Genomic DNA, 21,823 nt, shown 5'->3' on the forward strand with positions numbered 1-21,823 from the left:
TGGTTAATAATAAATAATGAATGCCGTGAATCTGCAAACATAAAGGTGCAACTGATGTTTAGAATGCAGCAGTGCTGATGCACGTGTTTAAGAAAATTCAATAATAAATTGCTCCAAGGGGGAAAAAATGTCCCCTTTTTGGATAAAATTTTTTAGGCTAGTTTGAGTAGTTTCACTAGTTTTTGTTTTGTTTTTTTAAACTTAAAAAAAAACTTCCTAAAAACCTAAATTTGCCTCTGACATATGCCCTCCGTACAGTAATAATTATAAAGACTCAAAGTGACACTGAAGCGAATAAAAATTCAACTAAAATTAAACATTTTCAAACAATTAAAATTAAACTGAAATAAGAAGAGCTGCCCTCAAAACTAACTAAAAACAAACATTTAAAATGAAATTAAAAATTAATTATATATAAATATATATAAAACTAATAAATATAAAACTATAATAACTCATTTTTCATGTTTCTGTAATGGTTAATCCATCAGTAATAATATTTTTAATGCGAATATAATTATTGCAATCATGCATGAATTTTTCAAACGCACAGTTTTACAAGAAAGCTGCTAAAAGAGTTTAATATTGCATTTAATTCATTTCTGATCTCAGAGAGGAAGAGTATGCCTGCACAAAGCTGAGTTCAGAAACATCCATTCAGTTTATTTCACTAACAAACAACAATATGATTTTAAGATTTGTAAACAATTTGTCCACAGGTTTGTAAAATATTTACATTCTTGTGTTTACAACAGATGGTTTAATACGTTTATGAAATTTTGTACGTGACAGGAAACCTCTGAGCAGGAAGCGGCTTTATTAGAACTGACTCACTGAGAAGTAATAGAACCTTTATTAGAAAACATACTACATCAGCTATAATCAATAACAGTGTGTATGATTCATAAAATTACTTTTATTAACATTTTATTGAACAAATAAATTAAATATTATTGATATGTGCTATTTATTATTGAATTATTGAAGCCTTGGGTTGTCACACATGTGCTACACCTCCACTCTGACGTTGTGAGGTTGCCCAGCTCTGTGGAACACGTACCTTGGGATCTTTAGGGCTGAAATGACACATGTAGTGGTTGACCAGGCCGAAACCGAAACCTCTGTTCATGACAGTCAGGCACCTCTGAGGAGAGAAAGCAGACACGAGAAAACAAGCTGCTGAAATTCATGCAAAACGATGGAGATCTCAGACAAAACAATGCACTATTTTGTCTGAGATCAGCATTTAAAGGCGGCGCTGTCGTGTCCTGAGGCACAGCAGTAACACATAATCTTACGGATCACAACAACACTGCTAATACAAGTTCAGGCTCGTAATACACCCTGAACTAAAATTACAGCAAACCTGTTTTGTTTTTTTAATTTTCTGTCATATATAAATAACAGTGATCCCTATTAAGGAAAGGGCCTCAAAGAGAGTACCTAAAATGGTTATCTTAGGCTTAAAGAGCTGCTTAAAGAACAAAGCCTCACCAGTTTGCCGTTGTAAACAGTCTGCTTATGAAGGGCTGCCAATCAGAAGGAGCTAAATCAGCCTGTTTAAATCAAGGGATGCCTTGAATGACTACAGCAAGGCCCAGTAAAAGGCCCTACTCTGGCAAAGTCCATGAATAAAAATAAGCAGCTGGAAATGAGCAACAGGTCTTCTTTGAGCTGGTTTCATATTTAGCCTTTGGGGTTCACACCTTGATGAAATTCGCCAGGCTCAAGTTGATGCAGCGAGCCTCCTCTGGGATTTCTGAGTGGCGGATGGTGATGTGCGGCATAATGGACAACACCAAGGACTGCAGAGCCTGGTGGAGACTCTCCGGAAAGCGCTGGGCCCGTGGCATCTAAAGAGTGGGGAGGAATAGCATGTAATGATGCATCACTTTAAAGTCAAACAGCCACCCATATTATGAAGACAGATCATTCCCAGCATATAGATAAGACTAAAAGGTTTATACTGTCTCTAACTACTTCTGTGTAGCAGCAAACAGCAGCGCAGCTCGGCCTGCTGCTGAATGTTTAGGATTTTTGGCAAAGACTCAGATGTAACACAGGCTCGCGGTATCAGAATGCCAAGTACACAATGAGTTTTCTTTGGGTGTCTGTGTTTTGTGTCATCGCATGTGGTTACGCGGACATAACAATATGTGGACTAGGTCTTATAACAACATCCAGTCCACATAAGACTTTCAGTTAAAGACTACAAACTCTTGTACCAACCTTCATGCGGTTCTCCTCCTGCAGGTACTGAGCCATGGATTTTGCCATGGTTTCAAAGAAGAACCAAGAGTACTGCAGAAAAGAGCGAAAGGTTACCCATTATGCAATCTTCCTAGGAATATAATGGGAGTACATTACAAGCAGAGTGAGTCAGGGGAAACTGGAAGAGAGATAAAAGAGACATGAGAAGTGTAGTGTCCTACAAGCAGCTACATGTTGAACAAGTTTCTCTTTCGAAACTGGTGACAACTGCTGTCAGAACCCTTCGTTTCCATTCTTAGAGAGTTGCACCATCTGCTGCTTAAAGTTGGTTCTACGTGTGGACGGATGCATGAATTATCCGCGCGACTGAGTGCGCACCTTGAGCAGTTTATTGCTGGTGTTGAAATCAGCAGTTTGCTTGAGGGTGGCTGTTACAGCTGTGGCCAGCAACTCGTGAGTGGTCACTGAGTTTCCTGATGCAGGATTGTTGGTTACAAACACGTACTACGAAGAAGAGAGAGAACAGTAAAACAAAAGCACTTTAGTTTATAGACACAAGCAGAAACACAGGCAGTGTTTGCGGCAGCTTACCTTAACAAAAGAGCGCAGGTAGTGTTCCAGTCCCTCCTCGTGGCATTTGGAAACTATATGTATGATCACACTGAGGGCACAGAGCATGGAAATTCAATCTATGTCCTTTTATCAGGAGTAAAAGCAGTAAAAGTACAAAGAATTTGTTTTTTAGCTGACCGCAAAGAGTTAACGGCAATCTCGTGGGCTTCTTTGGTGGCGGCTGTGAGCACCTCAAACAGCTGCATCAGCACTGTCGGCAGGAAGGTGATGATGACATGAGTCTCCATGGCATGTAGGCACTGAGGGAAAGAGGCCAGACAAGATCACTTTTACTTCTGACTCCCAGATATTTACAAGAATCGTAATTACACGCCTCCACACAATATATATATATCGCCCTGATCTTGAAAAACTGTAGCCTATTAGATATAAAATCAGCGCTCGGCATTATTTTATCTGATAAGAAATATATGTGAAAATCTGTCTTGATCTGTAGCTGAATCTCTGTGCTTGATGTAATGAAATTCCCTGTCAGACATTGCTGACACATTTCCTTCATATTCACAGCATAGACTGTATAAAAAAGATGGGCTTAGCCGCAGTGACATTCTGTTGGTACCACTTATGCTGCCAAAACAGCAAAACTTTGACCTGCAGCAGTTTGCCTGCTGGGTCGGACCACCCGGGCCAGCCTTCATTCCCCACACATGTTAATTGCTCCCTAAAATGTTAGTCATCCCATAAAAATGTTTTCCCAAAGGAAAACCTCTCAAAAATAAGACAAATACTTCAACTGATTTCCTCTAGCATTTAAATAGTTATAATTTTTCATACAAAATTCAGTACAAAAGAGGTTAATGTCTAAAAAGATTTCGTTTTTTGGCAATATCTTTTGTCATTGTTGCATTTGGGGTTGCCATCATCCATCCATCCATATCCCTTATTAACTTAATAAACTGTGTTATAAGCCTTTTATTGCTTTCATGGAGGCTGTTGTATAATAGCACTGAAAGGTATTTTGATTGTTGAATGACTGTGAAAGCTCATAAGTAGTCATAATGATGCACGCCCTACAAAAATGATCGATCTGTTAGTGCATTGCCGAATGACACATATAGTGGAAGTACTGTAAATGATCAATGGACCAAAGCTAAAAAACTGACTGTGCACTGCCTCACAGCATCTTACCTTCAGGTATTTGATCAGTTCTGCTGGGTTGCCCTCTGATGCTGTTCTCATCAGCTGGCAGTGCTGGAAGAATTTGTGTAGGTGGAGGTCCTGCGGCGAAACAAAACAGGACATCAGTGTTCCTGAAAACCTTCATTTGTGCATAAAAAAGCAAAAGAACCAAATTGTACCTGAGGATATATCGTTGATGCTACGTGGGTCCTCACTTTAAACAGTGTCTTGGCGTTTTCCACCCACTTGATATCAGCCTGAGACCATTCGAAGAGAATAATAGACAAAACAGAGTCAATAAAGTATCTGCAAACTTTTCACATTCCCTCAAAACTCCAATAACCTTCAGGGCTAACACATGAGGGGTCAACGTTCGCTTTAACATCGTGAGCATGACAGTGACAGAGCTGACCAGATCGTTTTCATGGCTACAATCTAACCTTCCTGGTGTCCTGACAAAGATATCCAGCAGGCAAAGTGGCAGCCACGGGCAACTGGAACTCCAACGACTGCATCCTCCCATCTTTAAGCAAAGGCATCCAGGAGTAGCCCACTGAAACACGCGAAAGCAGCCGAGCTTTAGAAGAAGGCATTTTAACAAGCTAAATAATGTGCTCACCAACATTTTAATAAAGCTTCATTAAGCCAAATTTCTCACCAAGTGACTCCACTCCGTCCCTCTTCTTGCTGCTGGCTTTGCTGCTGGATTCACAGCTGATGTGGTAAAAGGTGAAGAGGATATGATGTTTCTCATGCACGTGAACCGGCAGCTCGATCTTCACCTGCACACACAGAGGAGCAGGTCGCTGTTTTAATCTTCTTATGTCACCATCAGTTCAATCTTCACACATAAACAAGATTAGAGGCACTGATTCCAATAATGGATACCATATAGGTATTACATAGTACTGCCAAGGCAACATTTTAAAGGATGTGCCACATGCTGTGATTTCCTTGTTGTCTTTTTTGATGTTTTTTTGCTCAAATTAAGGGAGTTACATTAACCATAATGGCGTTAGTGTTTCTCTAAACCTGCAAAAATGTACTGACAGTGAGGGTTTCCTTCAGCCTCTAAATTATTAAGAGGTAAAATTAACATAAAATCAACAAAAGGCATCTAAAAATAACCATCTTGTGTATTTTCAGCTATCTGTACTTTACTTGAGTAGCTTTTTTGGACTACTTTTCATTTTTACTCCCCACATTTTTAAACAAATATCTGTAGTTTCTATTCCTTACATTTTCATAACAGACTTGTTACTTCAGCAGTATCATCTATAGAGTTGGGAGTTAAAGTGGGCGCAGGTGAGTGCAGGTGTAAGTTGTGATAGCAGTACTTCAGAATCTAGCTTGTGCTGCAGAATAGGTCATTTTAAATGCAACGCTTCTACCAGTTCAGCGAACATCAGCAAACATCAGCAGTGTGTTACAAGCTACAGGTCCACCTGCTGGATTTCACAGGGAGAGAAGAAAGAGAGCCAGCTTCACTCAGAGATGGAGAAGGATAAGAAAGAAAGTCAGAGTTAGGTTACATCAAGTGTAGCAGAGATGCATTTGCATTTAAGCTGATGAAGATTAGATTCATGCACTGAATTCCAACTTTATACCAACTGTGTTCTGTCTGGTATAAAGTCAGGATAAACAGTTTAGTGTCAGTGTAAGGGACGGACATCTGCCACAGTGAAACTGCTGACATCTTGTTGAATTCAGTTGTTGTTTCACTGCATCTAATTACATTTACTAAAATTTGAATTTAAATTTGAATAATATGTACTAATATTATGATATTATTATATTAATATCGGTTCAGTTACCTTTGTATGAAAGTTGTTAGTAGAACTTCAAAGAGCTACTTTCTTACTGTGAGTACATTTCAGAGCCTGTACTTTGACACTTTTGCTTGAGTAAAAAAGTTGAACATCAATGAAAATGATATTTTTTAGATGGCGAAAGGCTAACAGCATTGTTTTGGAGTAAATGTCACACACTAAAGATGTCAAATCACCTTCTACAGAGAACGACACATGTACTGAAGCAGAAACTGGAGCTGTTTGGAGACGTTTGGGATGCTTTTGTAGTGTAACAGTTCTCTTTTTGAGTGTTTCTGGCATGAATTTGAACACTTTGTGCATTTTCTCTCCATGAAGAAAATGAAAGGGGTTTGCTTGTGCTTTTTTATTTATGTGTTTATCCTTAAATTAATGTTTAGAATGAAATCAAAAAAACAAACAACAGCAAAAGCATTGTTTCATCTGGGAGTTGCTGCTGTGACACTGAGACACCAGAGGGCAGCAACAACAGGGAGATGGATTTTCCCTGCAACCACACATGCTGTTTTTTATTGACAGGAAATGACACAAAAAAGTTTTGATGACATGCACAGACCCACATCGTCATAAACAGCCTCTCAATGCCATGACTGAATATCACGGCTCTTACATTTATAACACCAGAACACGTGATTCATGCATCGTTCTGTTTTAAATTTACTCTTCTCGGTAAATTAGGCAAAAGTCTAAAGACCAGACAAGATATATCCTTAAGATATAAAAGTTAACAAATTTTAGGTGTGAAAAACAAAATCAGAACCCTTTATATAATATCAGTAACTATAAATGTGTCCTACATGTTGCTTTTAAATGCACTTCACTATGGAACTAACAAGACTGACAGATTTAGAAGCACAAAGATCATCGTTGCCTTGCTGAAGCAGAAATTTTGGTTGATGTGACTGGAAGCTGAACAATGTGAAGGGAAATCCCACAGAGTGCACTTCTGTGTGTTCCTGCATGCATGTGGGTGCACACAGGGGGAGCTTAAGATCCTAATCCGTTTGATATCAAGGCCATATGGACCCCCTCTGCTCTACCGCTCTAACTGTACCTCTCTCGCTGAGCTGTATTTGTGTGTGTGTGCATGTGCATGCGTGCACTGACTGTCGGGTCAGTTTAGTGCGAGATCACAGCCCTGAGACAGATTTATGGGATTATCTCAGTGCTGCTGAGGAATGTCAGTACTAAAGACGGCCAATTAGGAAAAAAAAAAAAAAAGATTTAAGGGCATAAACTAAATTTCTTTTTAAAATCAAACTCATTTCTCAGTTTTTGGAAGCACTCAACTTCCTCTAAATCTGCTAACTTGATCTAATTTAATATGAATTGAAAGGCGATGCCATAGAAGAAATAAGGTCGAGCCTGCAACATGAGCTCACCTCATCGTAGAAGTCAGGGCTCTGATTGTGGTGCAGGACGGCTGCGTAGGTGCTGCTGGTGAAGAGTGAATCTCCCGGCTTGCCGTAGATGCACTGAAAGGCAAAGAGGCACATTGGTTATTGGACTCCTTTGATTTTACGGGCACAGTGATGAGTAAGCGCTCAGGAAGCTGTGGTTACTGCCATAATTTGTACAAAAGGCGAGGGAGTGAGCAAGCCTGTATGGATCATGCATTACACTTTGAATCAGCAATGATTTAAACATAGCCTGAGAGAAACTACAAAGGACGACCTAAGATCGCAAAATGTTTGGGCTCTGACTAGACAGATGCCACAGCGCAAACCTTGCACAAAACTCACGGACTTATTTTATGTGAGCAGCAGAGCCCTTCCTCCAGGACATGATGACACAAACAAGTCAATTCAATTCAATAAATGACAACAAGAGTTGTCTCGAGGGCTGCTTCATATTGTCAGGTAAAGACCCTACAACAATAGAGGGTCTTTTATTGGGTTCTCTAATAATAGAGATCCCACCCCGTTTCCATGAGCAAGCATTTGGTAACAGTGGGAAGGAAAAACTCCCCGTTAACAGGAAGAACCCTTTGGCAGGACCAGGCTAAGGTTAAGTTGACTTTTGACCTCTGATGATCACTTTTGAGGAGGAGTCAGTGCAAGAACTCTGTGGGAAAAATTAAAAAATCGCAACAAGCTCAAGGTTGACCAGGTCAGGATGTTTCTAATGAGGGGTGACAAAGGGGAGGGAAAAAATTCCAACCTCTTGTGATGGCTTCATACTGTAATTAGGATGCTAACTATTGTTGTCATCTCTAATGAGCATGAATGTGCAGTGCTAGCCAACAGGACGGACAGAGCTACAGGAGCCAAATGCCTGAAAGCCTCCGCAGGAGACGAGCCCAGAGGATGGGAGAGGCTTCGTGAGAGAGGACAGGGTTCACAAATGCCAGAACAATCTGGAAACAAGCTGTAGGTGGAGCAGGAAAGAGGCGGGGGAAAAGATCTGAGATTCAGGAGTGCAGGTGGTGCATGGTTTGATGTGTACCTTTAGAGCCCTCACTGCAGAGGCAAAGAGGCTGATGGGAGTTACGATTGTCTGAGTCAGGATGGGGGCCGAAGGAGGTCTGGAGGAGCTGCTTCTGATATTATCTATCACAAAGGCTGGCATGTTAGCACATGAACTGTACCACACATGACTTAAAGTGTCGGCCACTGGTGCAAAAATGAGAGCACTCCAACCATGAACTCAAGGATTGAGGAGCAACTGGTCTCTCAACGATGAAATGGAAATGAATGCACTTTAAATTCCCGTCCTCTGAGAATTCCATCCTCTTCAGCCCTCACATTCCGACTCCATAAGGCTTTGAATGAATTTCCTCTCAGTCCGGCTGTGTCTTATGTAAACCCCAGGACCTTACTGAGCTTCCGCTAACTCTGATTAAATCTCCCGAGAGGTGTGCCGCCTGCTCCTGTTTGTAAACAGCTTTCTGCCTCACAGTACTTTGAGCGTTGTCTGGAACGCAGTCTGACCCACGTCTGGGTCAATCTGTGTGTTTTCTAGCTGCGGTGTAATATGTCTGACTGCCCGCTGATTGAAAATTCTCAATGTTTTCGTGGTTAAACTCAGAATTTCTGTTTCTCTCCCTCAAGAAACGTGAAAAGAAAAACAATCTGCAGCGCTTTGATGACTATTTCCGACCACAAATATTTGAAATGTGTGGCCAGAGAGAAAAAGAGTGACCATTCATTATCTTCTGTTGCCAGCTATAATAACTGGTTGCTGCGAGAGCTTCCCTTCTCCTCCTGGGCCCCTCAGCTGCAATCTCAAGTCCACTTTGTAAAAAGCAATAAAAGGAAAAGTTTATCATATCTGAGGCCCCTGTCACTGATCGAATCTCTCCCAGGACATTCCACTGCAGTGTTATTGTTTCTCAAACAATAATCCGGGCTTCTGGTGCGCCTCTTCAACAATCTTCACTTTTTTTGTATTGGTCTTCCTCTATTTGTTTCCTTGTGTCCTTTTTATCGTTATGTTGACTGTAGCATTTCAAAACCTTTCCTATGTTCTTCTCTCCATTAGCTTTGCTGAGCTATGTAGAGAGCCAGGATATCACCCTAAGCCTGTCTTTTGACAAAACTATGAGACACAGATGTGAGTCACTCTCTCTTCCATACATTATTCCTTGTCTATAAACTCTCCTTTTCAAGCTCTAGAAGTAATAAGGCAAAAACAGATATTCCATATAAGACAAGAAAAATGATGTACAGAATAATGTCAAAAAAAAGCTTCAGGGTCTGTAAAACTGAAGCCGATGCATTCTTTCTGGCAGCCAGCAGAGGGGCGATTCCTGGCTGCAAAGAAGTGTATATTAGGGTGGGTTTAGATTATCGATTTTCTGATTAAAATCGATTTTAGCTTGAATAACACGATATCGATTCATTAAAATCCTGAATCGATTTTTAAATAAAAATTTATTTTGCCCAAAACGACAGAATCTCAGGTTAAACCTCACAAAATTTCGACAACCACCAAACACCAAATGAGAGCAGGTACACGGATTCTGCACAACACATCAGAATCAGTGAGATGTCAGGTTTCTCACCCGACGGCACGTACGCAGAGATGCCATCGGGGCTAAAAGCCAAAAGCTCACAGATTCTGATGCGTTGGCGGGTCCGTGCTTTGTGTTTACGTCCTTTTTTTGCACTAGACTCTGAAGCTGCAGTTTTGTCTGTCTCCAAACAAAATTGACTGAACCAGCAGCAAAAGAAGATCCAAACTACGCTTCACATTTCGCTTCTCATAAACATCCTCATGAATTCCCTCTTACTTTTGCTGCTTTGCTTCCACCACGATATAATGAAACTTCCTGCACAACTCTCTCTCTCTCTCTCTGTACTTTAAGAACACTTTCGCATCTAAAAATCTCTGTTTTCTGCATCATTCGCTTGCTTATTACGCACCAGTCTACCGTTATGTACAGCGCTGTCGGCCACTTAATTTAACTGACTTCTGACAACAAAGCCTCATTTCTGCTGTTCACTGAAGAAAATTAAACTTCTTAAAATGATGCCAAATTGCAAAACACTTAGCTGTGCCTCTAATAAAACCTCTGTAACTCTTTAACCTCTGTAACAGGCCAGGAAAATCTCTGACATGTTTTTCTGTGTTTTGTCCTCAGCTACTTTGACATAAAGGCATCTGCTGTGATGCTCACACCTTTGATAAAGTCTCACAAGTGTCAGCTTTCTTTTTATAGACATAAAAATATGGATATGTACTGATAAATGATCAGAATTATAATATTTCTGACAGTCTGAGGCAAAATTTCCCCGATTCAAATCGAATCTGATCACATTGAATCGGGACCTTGTGAATCTGAATCAAAATAAGTGACGATACCGAGCCCTAGTGCATATAAACGTCTCTGAAAAAACGGACCTCCGTTGATCTTTGAGCTCACAAACAACTTTCCTGATGAGTTTATGGTCTCAGCCGCTAGCTTGAAATCTTATTTCATACAGCACAATGTTCATTTTGTAAACAACAGTCTCCACAAAGGTAAAAAAGATGGCAAAACAGGGTTTGAATTAGAGTGGGCCTACCTTGTAAGTAATTCACTTCAGTTTTGTTTATATACAACAACAAATCACAAGAAAAGTTGCCTCAAAGCATTCTGTATTATAAAGACGCTTCAATGAAAGAGTGAAACCCCCAACAATCAAACGACCCCCCCGTGAGTGAGCGTTTGGCAAAAGTGGGAACAAAAACTCCAGTTTAACAGGAAGAAACTTCCAGCAGAACCAGTCTCAGGGAGGGGCAGCTATCTGCCGTGACCCCAGCTGACCCTATTAGGCTTATAAATTATTAGTGTGCAGCGTCCTTTCATTCATCCACAAGATATGCAAATTACTCATCACATCCAGTTTTACAACAGCCAGGTGGCAACTGTAACAACACTCTGAGGCTTCACAGCAGCTCTTTGCTAGCAACGGCTGACGTCACAGTGGCTGCTTCTCTGTCCTATATATGGCTGCCAGCGGTGATTTAATGTTGCACTTGGTTAATGCATTTCTGACCATCTGCTATATATAACAGAAACAGTGGGAACAGCAAGGTCATATAGGTGCAGTACTTCTCAAACACACTGGACAGATTGCATGAACATGTAGCGATGAGTCCGCTCCAACCCCCAGCCACTGCTACACATCTGGTTATAAATTCATACATCAATATATCATGTCAATGATAGTCTGAAGACAATCACAGTTTATTGGTAAACCTGAAAAATGTTTGACCTTTACCATAACAGCATCTAGAAAAAGTCACATGTTGCAGTACACACTGACCTTTAGAGGAGCAGCACCTTCCTCATCAGAATCTCGGAACTGGATGCAGATGGCAATGTTTCTAGCCTGCAACGGAGGAAAGGTGACATTAGTCAGCCAAGCAGACGATCGGTAAGAACGACTGTGTCTCTGAGCTCAGTCAGTCACGCACGCTTCGTTCTCAGTATGCACCAGTAACACACAAACGGGCAATATTTAAAATGTACCAGCACCATCACCCATCACATCTTTTTCATCCTAACTCACGCACCTTAGTGAAGGTCTTCTGGTTGTCATATTTGAGCTGCAGGGGGTAGACATACAGCTGGTTCTTGTAAGTGGTGAAGGGGTAGTTGTACTTGGCTTCCTCGGGGAGGAATTCCTCGATCTCCACCGACACCCGCTCACAGCCGTCCTCGAAGGGCTTGACGGGAATGTAAGAGGACGTCACCGTGTCTGGGGCACAGAGCACACGTCGAGTCAGAGGACCAAACCTCCACTGCTGTGTCCCTGCCTCTCGTGTCATGTCAGTTAACGTCATTTCTGAGCTACAAAACAAACCCTTCACTGTGCAAACCCAGACATGAAACCTGACGCTGCCTACACGCCGTGTCACATGCTCTCTGTGGGAATCATTGCATCTGATAATACGGATGATCTAAAAATTTAACTTCTCAAAAGTTCTCAGATTTAACAAAATTTTAATTCAGGAATATTTGATTCTGTTGTTCTTCAAAGAACATGCTAACAAGGCTTTTACAAGGCAGCATCCAGCATGCTAATAGCCCAGTCTGATCGCTCTTAGTGGAAATCTGAAGGAACAGAGTGTCTGCTCCAACCTGTGCTTGTGCGATTTTTGCTTTAGCGTCCCACCCTGCGGCTGTTTCAGCAGATCTACGGAGACTGACGTACACACTGGCTTAATAGTTCAGGCTTTATGGATCAGAAAGTGGCTAAATAATCATTTATGTCTCTTATTGAACATCACTGGGATATACTAGGCTGATCAGAGGCAGTGACCACTGCCTATCTGCAGGCTACATTCATTCAGGAATGGAGATCATTTCCTCAACATCAGACCCAGACACTCGACAGACAGGTAGCTGCTTGCATCCCGCGCAGAGATGGCCAATGTAAAATCATTTAATGGAATTGTTGGGTTTTATGCAGTGAACACCACAAATCTGCTTACTTGAGAAATCAGGCGGGACACACTCGATGGTGACGTTCAGCTGTCCAGGGATGATCTGAAGTTTGCTTTTCTCTGGTCTGACAGGGAAAAGGAGATTCAGTACAAGATCAGTGTCCTTTTAAGGGTTAAGTGTGCTTTAGATGTGATGACCTCCTTAATGACAATCCTGGGTGAGTAGTACTTCCTCTTAGGCAATGGCATGTGAAATATAGACCTAAAGGCATAAGTGTACCCCTGGATGACGGTTTTGTGCCACAGTAACTAAGCGCTAGCTTAAATAGCAGAGGAGTGGTGTTGACTCACTTCCTGATGTCGGCCAGCAGCTTGATGAGGTCATCGGTCGAGATTTTGCTGCTGTCTTGGCGATAGAGAGGAGAAAACTTCCCATCCATATCCAGGCTGCCCTGAGCGTCTTTGAACACCTGCCTGCAACCACAACACACATGGTTCATTACAGTTCTCGCCTCATATGTGCAACCAAATACCAACATTTCAGTATAAAGTATAAAGTATGAAGTATAAAGGAATGTTTTGCTTTCACTGTTTAAAAACACTTGTTTTCTTCATGTGTTCTATTAAAGAGTTACTTGCTCCTGTACACAGACTCCCCTGCTTCCCTGTGTTTCTATATTTTTGTTGCTGTTGTTCTTCTTCCAGATTATAGTTTAGAACAGTTGTATGAAAGGGGCTTTTTGTCTTTGTGTGATCTCTACTGGATATTTGGATATATGTCAGCGGGTTCTAACATTTTTGAATGACGCCTGAAGTCCCTTAATCATTTTTCACACCATTTAGAAAAAGGTGTGACTTCTGTGCTGGCCTGGAGTATTTTTATAGCTCACAGCATTACCAGTTACATGTGAAAGCCTCCACTAGGCCTGGAGGCTTGGGGTGTGGATGAGGGTGGAGATGGGGGTGGGGATGAGGGTGGAGATGGGGGTGGGGCGTGAGGCTTGTAAAATCTGTCACAGATTCTAATTTCACGTCAAGACCGGACAGTTCCTGGAAGTTTTCTGTGCTGCTTTTCATTAGCTGCACTTCCAACAGCAGCTAATAAAAAGCAGAACTGTCTGCTCTTCATTATGAATGTTGAATTCCATAACTGGGATAACGTAATATAATGTTTATCAATATAATCCAGATCAAACTAGATCAGCAAGCAAGTAAATGTTCTTTTACACGAACTTTATTTAACCTCAAAGTTGAGAAATTCCTAAACTTTTGGGGTCCAAAAAGTAAATATTATCTTATTTTCTCCCTCTATGACAAATAGATGAGGCTTTACACCTAATTGTATGATGTTATTATGCTCATGCCTTTGCACATGTTCACATGAGATCACTCCGAGTTGAATCAAAACAGATTATTTACAAGATTATGAGGTTTGACTCATGAATTATTTCTGTCTTACTTGGCAGCCCAAGCAAACGGCATCCTGTACTGGCCCAAGCGTTGGCACGTCTGCTTGGCAGCTTTGAGCACCTTCTGAGCAGTCTGAGGAGACACAGGAAAGACATCATCAAGTCAACACCGGAGCGGTTTCCACCGTCTCCTCCACGAGGTCAAAATCAATGGCAGCGTACCTTAGTGATGTCAGAGGTTTTCATGTATGGCTCAGCACAGTGGGTGATGCCATTCTGTAACACCTTCTCCACACGGGCCACCAGGAAGATATCTGCATGGGGGTTAGTCACTGAAAAGATACCCTGCAAAAGAGAGGGAGAAATGAAGCAATCAAGACATGTGGTTGGGATTTGATTTGGCAGCTTTCGAGGGTCTTTTCTTAGAACGCTCTTCCGAGAAATCTGCTACTGTGAATGGAGAGGAGAGATGCCGAGTTCTATGGAGAGAAACTCTGACTACAGACGTGGCCAAAGTTTCAAATGATACGCCAACCTATCAGACTGCTCAACACGTTCTCACTCCCAAAGTCTGTTCACGGCTCTGTATGATCTCAGTGAAAACAGATATCCCTAACGTGGTCATGCCAGGAACACAGTTGTGGGCACAGAAGCTTGAACGGTTGCTGACTTCCTGTTTGGAAGGGTCATCCAATCAAGTGGTGTGTGTGAGAGAGGTAAAAGGAATTTAAAAGTGTGGAATAATGTGTGATAGTGTAAAAGTCACTCTTAAATTCATCACCTGCTTCTGTGTGAGATCGATTCAGGGGAAATGGTTGATGCTAAAGCTGTACAGGAAAACCACATGGTGCTCACACGTCTATTTAAGGGCCGATGAGATGCGTCTGCATTTAAGCTTCCAAGTTCAAGTAAAGCAAACAAAGGCGACAGTAACTACAATCAGACTAAGCTATGCTGCTCGCACTGGTATGACTAATAAAAACTTCAATAGAAATTTCTGGAAATAGAAAAAAAGCATAAGTGACAAAACTGAATGACAGTACCAAGGAAGCAGCTGATTCAGATGCAGACATAACAATCTGGACATTACTAACACTTATCTTTAAGGAGGCTAGCATGCTGCCAGTCACAGACACACACACAGAGCAGGGTTACTCTCCAGGCCATAAGCCTATCCATCCTCTGTCCTCATTCACAGCCCTTAAAACCACACACAGCTGCTTTTGCTTTCAGTTTTTGACGTTATTTGCTCCTCACCGCTCATCGTCGACCAGTTCTTACAGTGTGGTTAAAAAAAAGCTTGTAACTGCTCCATTTGGGCATTAAACTTTCCTCATAGTTCATAAACAGTGTCACATCCTTTTTGTGCAAAGATAAACCATCTCACTGCTGAAAATGCTGAAACTCAAATGGGTAAGATTTGTGAATAAAGAGGGTCCAGAGGTTGTGGCGTCCTCCTGAGAGCTACTGCAGAGATGAGAGGTGAAGCCTGTGTCCTTGGAACACACCCAATGCACCTAAATTAAACTGCGGTCTGCAGACCTATAATAGCACACTAATCACAGAGGCAGGAGCCGCTCTGTTTGTATGCATATATTTGTGTGTACATGTGTGTTCTGCTGGTGCTGCACAGATGTTTCTGGCAGAGAAGTCCAAAAATGAAACTTTTTCATGCCTGTAGCTTTAAGGCGGCCCTGCTGCTGGTTTGCTGGCTGCAGAAATCCTGCGTTTGTCACTCTCTGCCCTGATTCATCCCCTCGTCTCTGAGCTTTTTCCTGCTTTTTGCTGCGCTGTTCATCAACTCGTTTCTCCCGTCATGGAAATGGAAAGTGAGCTTGTTTTATAACCGCTGCTGGTTTATACCAGGCACCGGCCTTGTTTAGTGACTTCATCGCTGCAACGGGCCAAGCGGCAAGAGGTAAAGAACAGGCCGTGTGTGCGCCGAACTCACAGCACCTGCAAATGTTTGCAGAAGGGCCTGAGCCAAGAGTAACGCTCACACATGCACATTATTTCTCCCCAAATAAACTCTAGACTTAAAATACTGCAAAACAAAGTGACAGGACATAAAGCTTACATCCCGAGGCCTGAGCTCACATCAGGAAGCAAAGTGATTCTGAAATCACTTGCAAATGTTCGCCGAATGAGCCGAACGGGATCCTTTCACAGTTCTTTAGGTCTGGTTGGGGACCAAAGGCTGGCTTGTGACACACTCAGCATGACAGTGGAGAAATGAATGAAAAAACAAAAAAGATCATGCACTGGCCAAAACAGCTAACTCACTGCACACACAGTGTCAGCAGTCCTGACTGAGGCCAGGACTGTGCTGGGCCAGCTGCAACCAATATGGCAAAGCTGAACCTATGTGACAGAACCAGATGAGAGCTCAACAGTGTGTAGACATTTTAAAGACTAAGCATGACAGAGGGCCGCCTCCAACCATCAACTTGGCTTAGAAAAGTGCAGAAAGTGATAAAAACAATGCAAGACAAATGATTTCTATAAATTCTAGCTCATAAAACCATCATTTTCTTGCGTTTGAGTCAGTCTCTCATTACTTTTTAGTTTCTGCATGCTTCTACCTGCTCTGTCGAAGGAGAGAGTTACTCAAAGACACGTTTTCCCTCTTCTCGTAAGAACGATCGACTCTTCGTGTTTCAACATGTTAGTTTTTTAGGGTTTTTTCAGCTTTCAGGGTTTTTTCATATATTTCCTGTTATGGATTTCACATAATGACATCGCCATCTTTATAAATAAGGACAGCAGCTTAAGTTCAGATTGTTTTACTCTTCGATCTGTGTGATGTCCTACGGTCATTAGGGAAGCCCCACCCAAATAAATTAACACTCCTTTTCAGTGTATTCTATATATAAGCTAACTGACCATAGGTCACGTAAAACCAGAAGCAGAGTTCAGTCTCAGTTTCACATCAACTAAACCTGTAACGCAGCAGGATGACAAACATGCTGGATCTCTTTTTAATAATCCAGCTCCAGCACCAAAGTTTTGCAAAGAGCACAAAATATTTTGTTTTCCACACAGCAAGATCTGTATGACCCAGTGTGACTCAGCTTTCACACCCAGGTCTGACTGTGTGACTCAGCTGCAGTCACTTTCTCTATCAGACACCTGTCGACATGCTATTATAGTTCCTACCTGAGTGGGGAAGCGCAGCAGAGCCTCTGACACCCTCTGAAGCAGCGGCAGGCCGTTTCCTTTCCCTGAGTCTCCGTTCACGAGGACTCCTCCCTGTCCCCCGTCCTTCACTCCACCACCACCGTCCGAGTCAGATGAAGGAGATGCTTGAGCGGAGGTGTCGGTGAGCATCTCCCTGACAGATGGTGGATTGAGCTCAACGTGGAAGTCGGCCGAGATTTTGCAGCTCTTGGAGACATCGAAGAGAGCGAGGCTGATGAAGAACGGTTCCACCTGCGAGTCAGGGGGACGGTTACAGGCTGCAGTCCAGCACGTACCTTTATTACTTTACAACATTTCACTTTAGGACAAAATCTCAGAAATCAGGTCATATGACTCTTTAGTTTTAGCATGAATTAAGCAATAATGCACACTCTTCCCACCAGTAATGCAGCCTGCTAACATCAGCTAGCAACCTTTTGCCCAAATATGGTCACTTCTGGGTCCAACCAACATGCAAAGTTTTACTAAATACAACATGAGAGTCGTATGTGTGAGCTCAAGAATATATTTATAATTATTATAATAGGATTCAATGGACAGGTTTAATCTGTTTAATCTGAAATAATCAAAATTCTAGATTCAGACAAAATATTTATGGATAAATGTCTAAAAATATTTGTATTCTCTCAGTGTGTCATCCTCAAGCACAAGCAAAAAGTTTTCTATTTTGGAAACCTGCAATTCCTGCACGATGGACAAAATCGCTCCATCCAGTGAACTTTAAAGCTGTCTGAGACCGCCGAGGGAAAGAAGGGATGGAAGAAGAGGAGGGAACGAGAGCGTGTGCTGCTTCCAAACCACAAATGAGTCAGATGATTTCTCCTGCCAGCCTTTCTAATGCATCAGCAAGCAGGAAAAGGAGGAGGGGGAGAAGTTGGTCTAGCTCTGTGTTTTATATCTAAAGCGATCTAAAGCCCTGACAAAGGCCGAGTTCACATATGCTCAAAAATGCTACCTCACGCTACTGAAAGCTCCTCATCCGGCACACATTAAACATTTCTGCATGACCCTCCATGCCTCAGGCTTAAATAAAGAAAGATTTGTTTTAGTGCTAATGCAACAATATCGAGTTGCGTTATCCTAGTTTGGCTACTTCCGTTGCTTCCAGCCAGACTGACATGAATTATGAAGGTGTATTATGTGGGGCAGCACTACAGAGGGAGAGGCTGGCGGAAAATCTGCAGTGTGAAGAGGAAAGCTATGTACTGCAGTTAAGAAATGTATCCTCAGGTTCAGGATGTAATTCACTGTCAAAGCCATAGATTTCAACCTGGCGACATACCTTTAGAAGGAGTAGTGATGTACTCTGTTGAACATAAGTCTTAATCTATAACGAGCCATTATGCTACCTCACAGTCTCAGCACGAAGAGATAATACCTGGTTTCAACTCTCTTCAGCTCTTGATGCTTTAAAGAGCAGGTAGATGGAGCGACTGTGCTCAAAGCCATCCTATTTAAAACTGCGGCCATGATTCATCTTTTTTTACACCTGTTTAATGTAACAGTAGCACAAGTAGCAAACCACAGAACAGCTGTGTTGTGGAACAAAGGTGATGACATACATTGGTAAGGACACCGTCGCCCTTCTCATTCACGCAGCCCTGCAGACTGAAGGTGAGGTCGTGGCAGCTGACCACTATACGTCGACCAAAACGCTCCTCGAAGGGCTTCACGTCTGGCTCGATCCCAGAGAAGTCCAGCCTCTGGATATCAGGGAGGAGGAGAGTGAGAAAGCAGGAGAGGGGAGAGAGTGATCCCGCGGAGAGGAGGGAGGATGAGCGTGAGGAGTTGGAAGGGGGAGGAGAGATCAAACAGGGTGAATCAATAGTGAAATAAATAAATCATAGGAAAGCTAAGCATTTTAAAGGAATAACCTTTTGTACCTGTGTCTCAGGATCCAGAGAGGAGAGCTTCAGCCTGCCTTCGTTCCTGTTCATCTTACTGAGCTGGTCTGTCTCCCTGGTGTACTGCAGACAGACAGCAGCGATGTAAGCGAGCTAAAAATCCATCAGGTGTTTCTTTCTTCTCTTTTTTTAACTGCAGAATTTTTTCCCCCATGAATTTATTTATCTATACAAACAAATGGTGTAAATTTGAAAACCTACATCGCCTCGTTCTCGAGGTATCGAGTTCACAAAGTTGCGCTGGAGTGATGACAACAATACCCCAATCACCCTTTCAGGCTGAGGGATAAACCACACAACAAAACAACATGAAGAAACTGTTTCCACAACAAACAGCATTCCCATCTGTTTCTGTTCGATCCACATCCCCGCCAAAACTCTAAATTAAAATATTCAATGCCTTCATGGGCCCTGGCCTCCTCAGGGCTCCCCGAGTTAGAGTTATCATAACGAACTGCTTAACACTTGAAGCAGACATAAACAGGAAGTTATCAACTGATGATATGTTTTAGAGATAAAAGACAAAGTCTGGCTTTTTTTTTTTTACATAAATATCCAAAATATGTATATTACTCTCACATTTTAAGAAAAAAATCTGTAACTATCTCTGATACCTTTTGTGAACTCTTCTAACACATTAAACAGTAGCACTTCAGCCGCTGCGTTCCTTCTCTTTTATTTGCACACTTTATTGCAACAGATTTTTATAGCTTATTTGCATGGACTTCATTTATGAATGAGGCAGGAACTGCAGGTAGAAGAGCAGCCCTTACTGTAATGGTCTGGTACAGTGTACTCAGTGAGCTGCTTGTAAACTTACACAAACAGAAAAAGACAGGAAGGTTGATATGTAGTCAAGGGACAAAAGGGGGAAAACAAAGGGCGTCCAATGGAGCACAATCAAAGCCTCAGGTTTAGGTAAGAGCCCTCAGAGTCCATTTCTCTCCCCTCTCTTCCTCCTGTTCGCGCCTCTGTTCTCACTGTCTGCTCAGCCTGCAGACAAACTCGACCTTGTTTTTACGTGCACAGAGAAAAGCTTTGCTGCAGTGGCCCAAAGCAAACAGAGTGGAACAGCAGCAACAGAGGGCTTTGTTGCTGCTGTGTAGTTTGGGGTTTATAGACACATCAGAGCGGCTCTGTCTGAGCACCACAAATAAAAGAGATGCTGAACTTGTTCTGCTTCCGATTCATTTTTTAGATAATGTCTCATTAAAATCATCTCATATGCTTTCTTATTATGTCATTTACTAAAGCGCCACAGTGTGATTTAACAAACCACTGATCTGTATTCAGGATTATGCATCTGTAGCTGTAGCCCACAGGTGGCTGTGAGTCAGACTGTTCTCCTTTGATTTTTGCAGATATCTGCAGCATCACAAAGAACACATGCAAAAACGAGATGTACATTTAGTTGAATTTAATGCCTTAAAGTTTGCACACTTCTTTTTTTGTTGTTGTTTTATGTTATGCTAAAGGTTGATAGGGTGACAAACCCCCTTTAGTTTCTAATGGAGGACTTCACCCTTATATTTTAACACATGCACGGCTGTTTGCAGAGAGCAGCTCTGTGTAGAATTTGCTGATGGTTACTGAAAAGACCCGTCTGGGTCTGTGTTCATAAATTAGCGCGGTGTTAATAGCCACAGAACTTTCCACTCCCTTCAGCACATTTCTGCAGCTTCACACTAATTTGACCCACTTGGTAAGTCTGGCCCAACTAACGCAGCTTCATTAATCATCTATCATTCCTTCATACCTTGATGAGTTCAGTGTGCAAGCTCCTCCCCGAGTTCTCCAGCATGCTCTCGCCTTTACCTTGGCTGGCCGTGTCATCATCTGAGAGGAAAAGGACAATAACCAGACATCAGTACATGTAATCCACATGAATGCCTGTTCACCAAGAACCATGCACACTACAAGTTCCCTCCCTTAATGCTAATACTTCTTTTGTTCTCCTCTTATCTAGTTTCCTCAGTTTTCTTTCTTTCCACACCATTCAGTAATATCAGAATCAGAATACTTTATTAATCCCTAAGGAAATTATATTATGCCAAGTTTTTGGCTAATAGCTCTTTTGATATCATCTTGGTTCAAAACTAGTATTTTATGCCTGTCATCGTGTTATCTTTGGCACTTCTCGTAGATTTAACAAAACAAATGGGAATACATTTGTTGTTTTTGCAACAAAGTGCCTAAAGATACAATTTTAAAATGTTTATTTCCCTCTGTCTGCTCTATGTAGACACATTTACTTATCCTAAGTGTCTTTTTTATGGTTGATCGATTCACACGTCCGTGTAAATGACTTAACAAAAAAAATACTCCTCTGACAATGTTCAGGATTGAGTCCAAGAAAGACTTTGAAGGACCTTCAGAAAGTCTTGAGAACCATTATTCAAGTCCACTTGAATAGAAGTGAGCGGTGGCTCAAGGTTGTTGCACTGTCCTGTATACACAAACTCCATTGTTCCTCAGTTAGCTGATATACTAGCATGTTATTGTCTCAGGGGCTACAGGTGAAGGAGTCCGCCTGCTAATTGCATATGTGTGACTGTAACGTGGAAACCAATGGAAAAAAACATGATAGGCCCGTGGTTAGAATCAGTGTTTAAAGTAAACTGACTATGAAACTATAGAAACCTTTAAA

General features: G+C 41.9%; 1 protein-coding gene across 3 annotated transcripts in view; it reads right to left on the minus strand.

Annotated features, from left to right (window-relative positions):
* The window catches only part of dock11 (dedicator of cytokinesis 11), an 81,340-nt gene that overhangs the window by 44,478 nt on the left and 15,039 nt on the right, over positions 1 to 21,823 (minus strand). For all 3 annotated transcript variants that reach the window (XM_026160136.2, XM_026160127.2, XM_026160142.2), the window contains exons 9-29: positions 20,933 to 21,012; positions 19,156 to 19,239; positions 18,835 to 18,975; positions 17,231 to 17,503; positions 14,297 to 14,419; positions 14,125 to 14,207; positions 13,017 to 13,139; positions 12,714 to 12,790; positions 11,793 to 11,977; positions 11,543 to 11,608; positions 7,175 to 7,267; positions 4,622 to 4,745; positions 4,404 to 4,516; positions 4,143 to 4,220; positions 3,973 to 4,062; positions 2,962 to 3,083; positions 2,803 to 2,872; positions 2,590 to 2,715; positions 2,230 to 2,301; positions 1,707 to 1,853; positions 1,061 to 1,144 (exon numbers count right to left, since the gene is read on the minus strand). In XM_026160136.2, coding sequence (XP_026015921.2) covers positions 1,061 to 1,144; positions 1,707 to 1,853; positions 2,230 to 2,301; positions 2,590 to 2,715; positions 2,803 to 2,872; positions 2,962 to 3,083; positions 3,973 to 4,062; positions 4,143 to 4,220; positions 4,404 to 4,516; positions 4,622 to 4,745; positions 7,175 to 7,267; positions 11,543 to 11,608; positions 11,793 to 11,977; positions 12,714 to 12,790; positions 13,017 to 13,139; positions 14,125 to 14,207; positions 14,297 to 14,419; positions 17,231 to 17,503; positions 18,835 to 18,975; positions 19,156 to 19,239; positions 20,933 to 21,012 — 2,354 coding nt within the window. The remainder of the gene's footprint in view (positions 1 to 1,060; positions 1,145 to 1,706; positions 1,854 to 2,229; positions 2,302 to 2,589; positions 2,716 to 2,802; positions 2,873 to 2,961; positions 3,084 to 3,972; positions 4,063 to 4,142; positions 4,221 to 4,403; positions 4,517 to 4,621; positions 4,746 to 7,174; positions 7,268 to 11,542; positions 11,609 to 11,792; positions 11,978 to 12,713; positions 12,791 to 13,016; positions 13,140 to 14,124; positions 14,208 to 14,296; positions 14,420 to 17,230; positions 17,504 to 18,834; positions 18,976 to 19,155; positions 19,240 to 20,932; positions 21,013 to 21,823) is intronic.

The sequence above is a fragment of the Astatotilapia calliptera genome, chromosome 3, assembly GCF_964374335.1.
Source record: "Astatotilapia calliptera chromosome 3, fAstCal68.1, whole genome shotgun sequence".
Classification (NCBI taxonomy): domain Eukaryota; kingdom Metazoa; phylum Chordata; class Actinopteri; order Cichliformes; family Cichlidae; genus Astatotilapia; species Astatotilapia calliptera.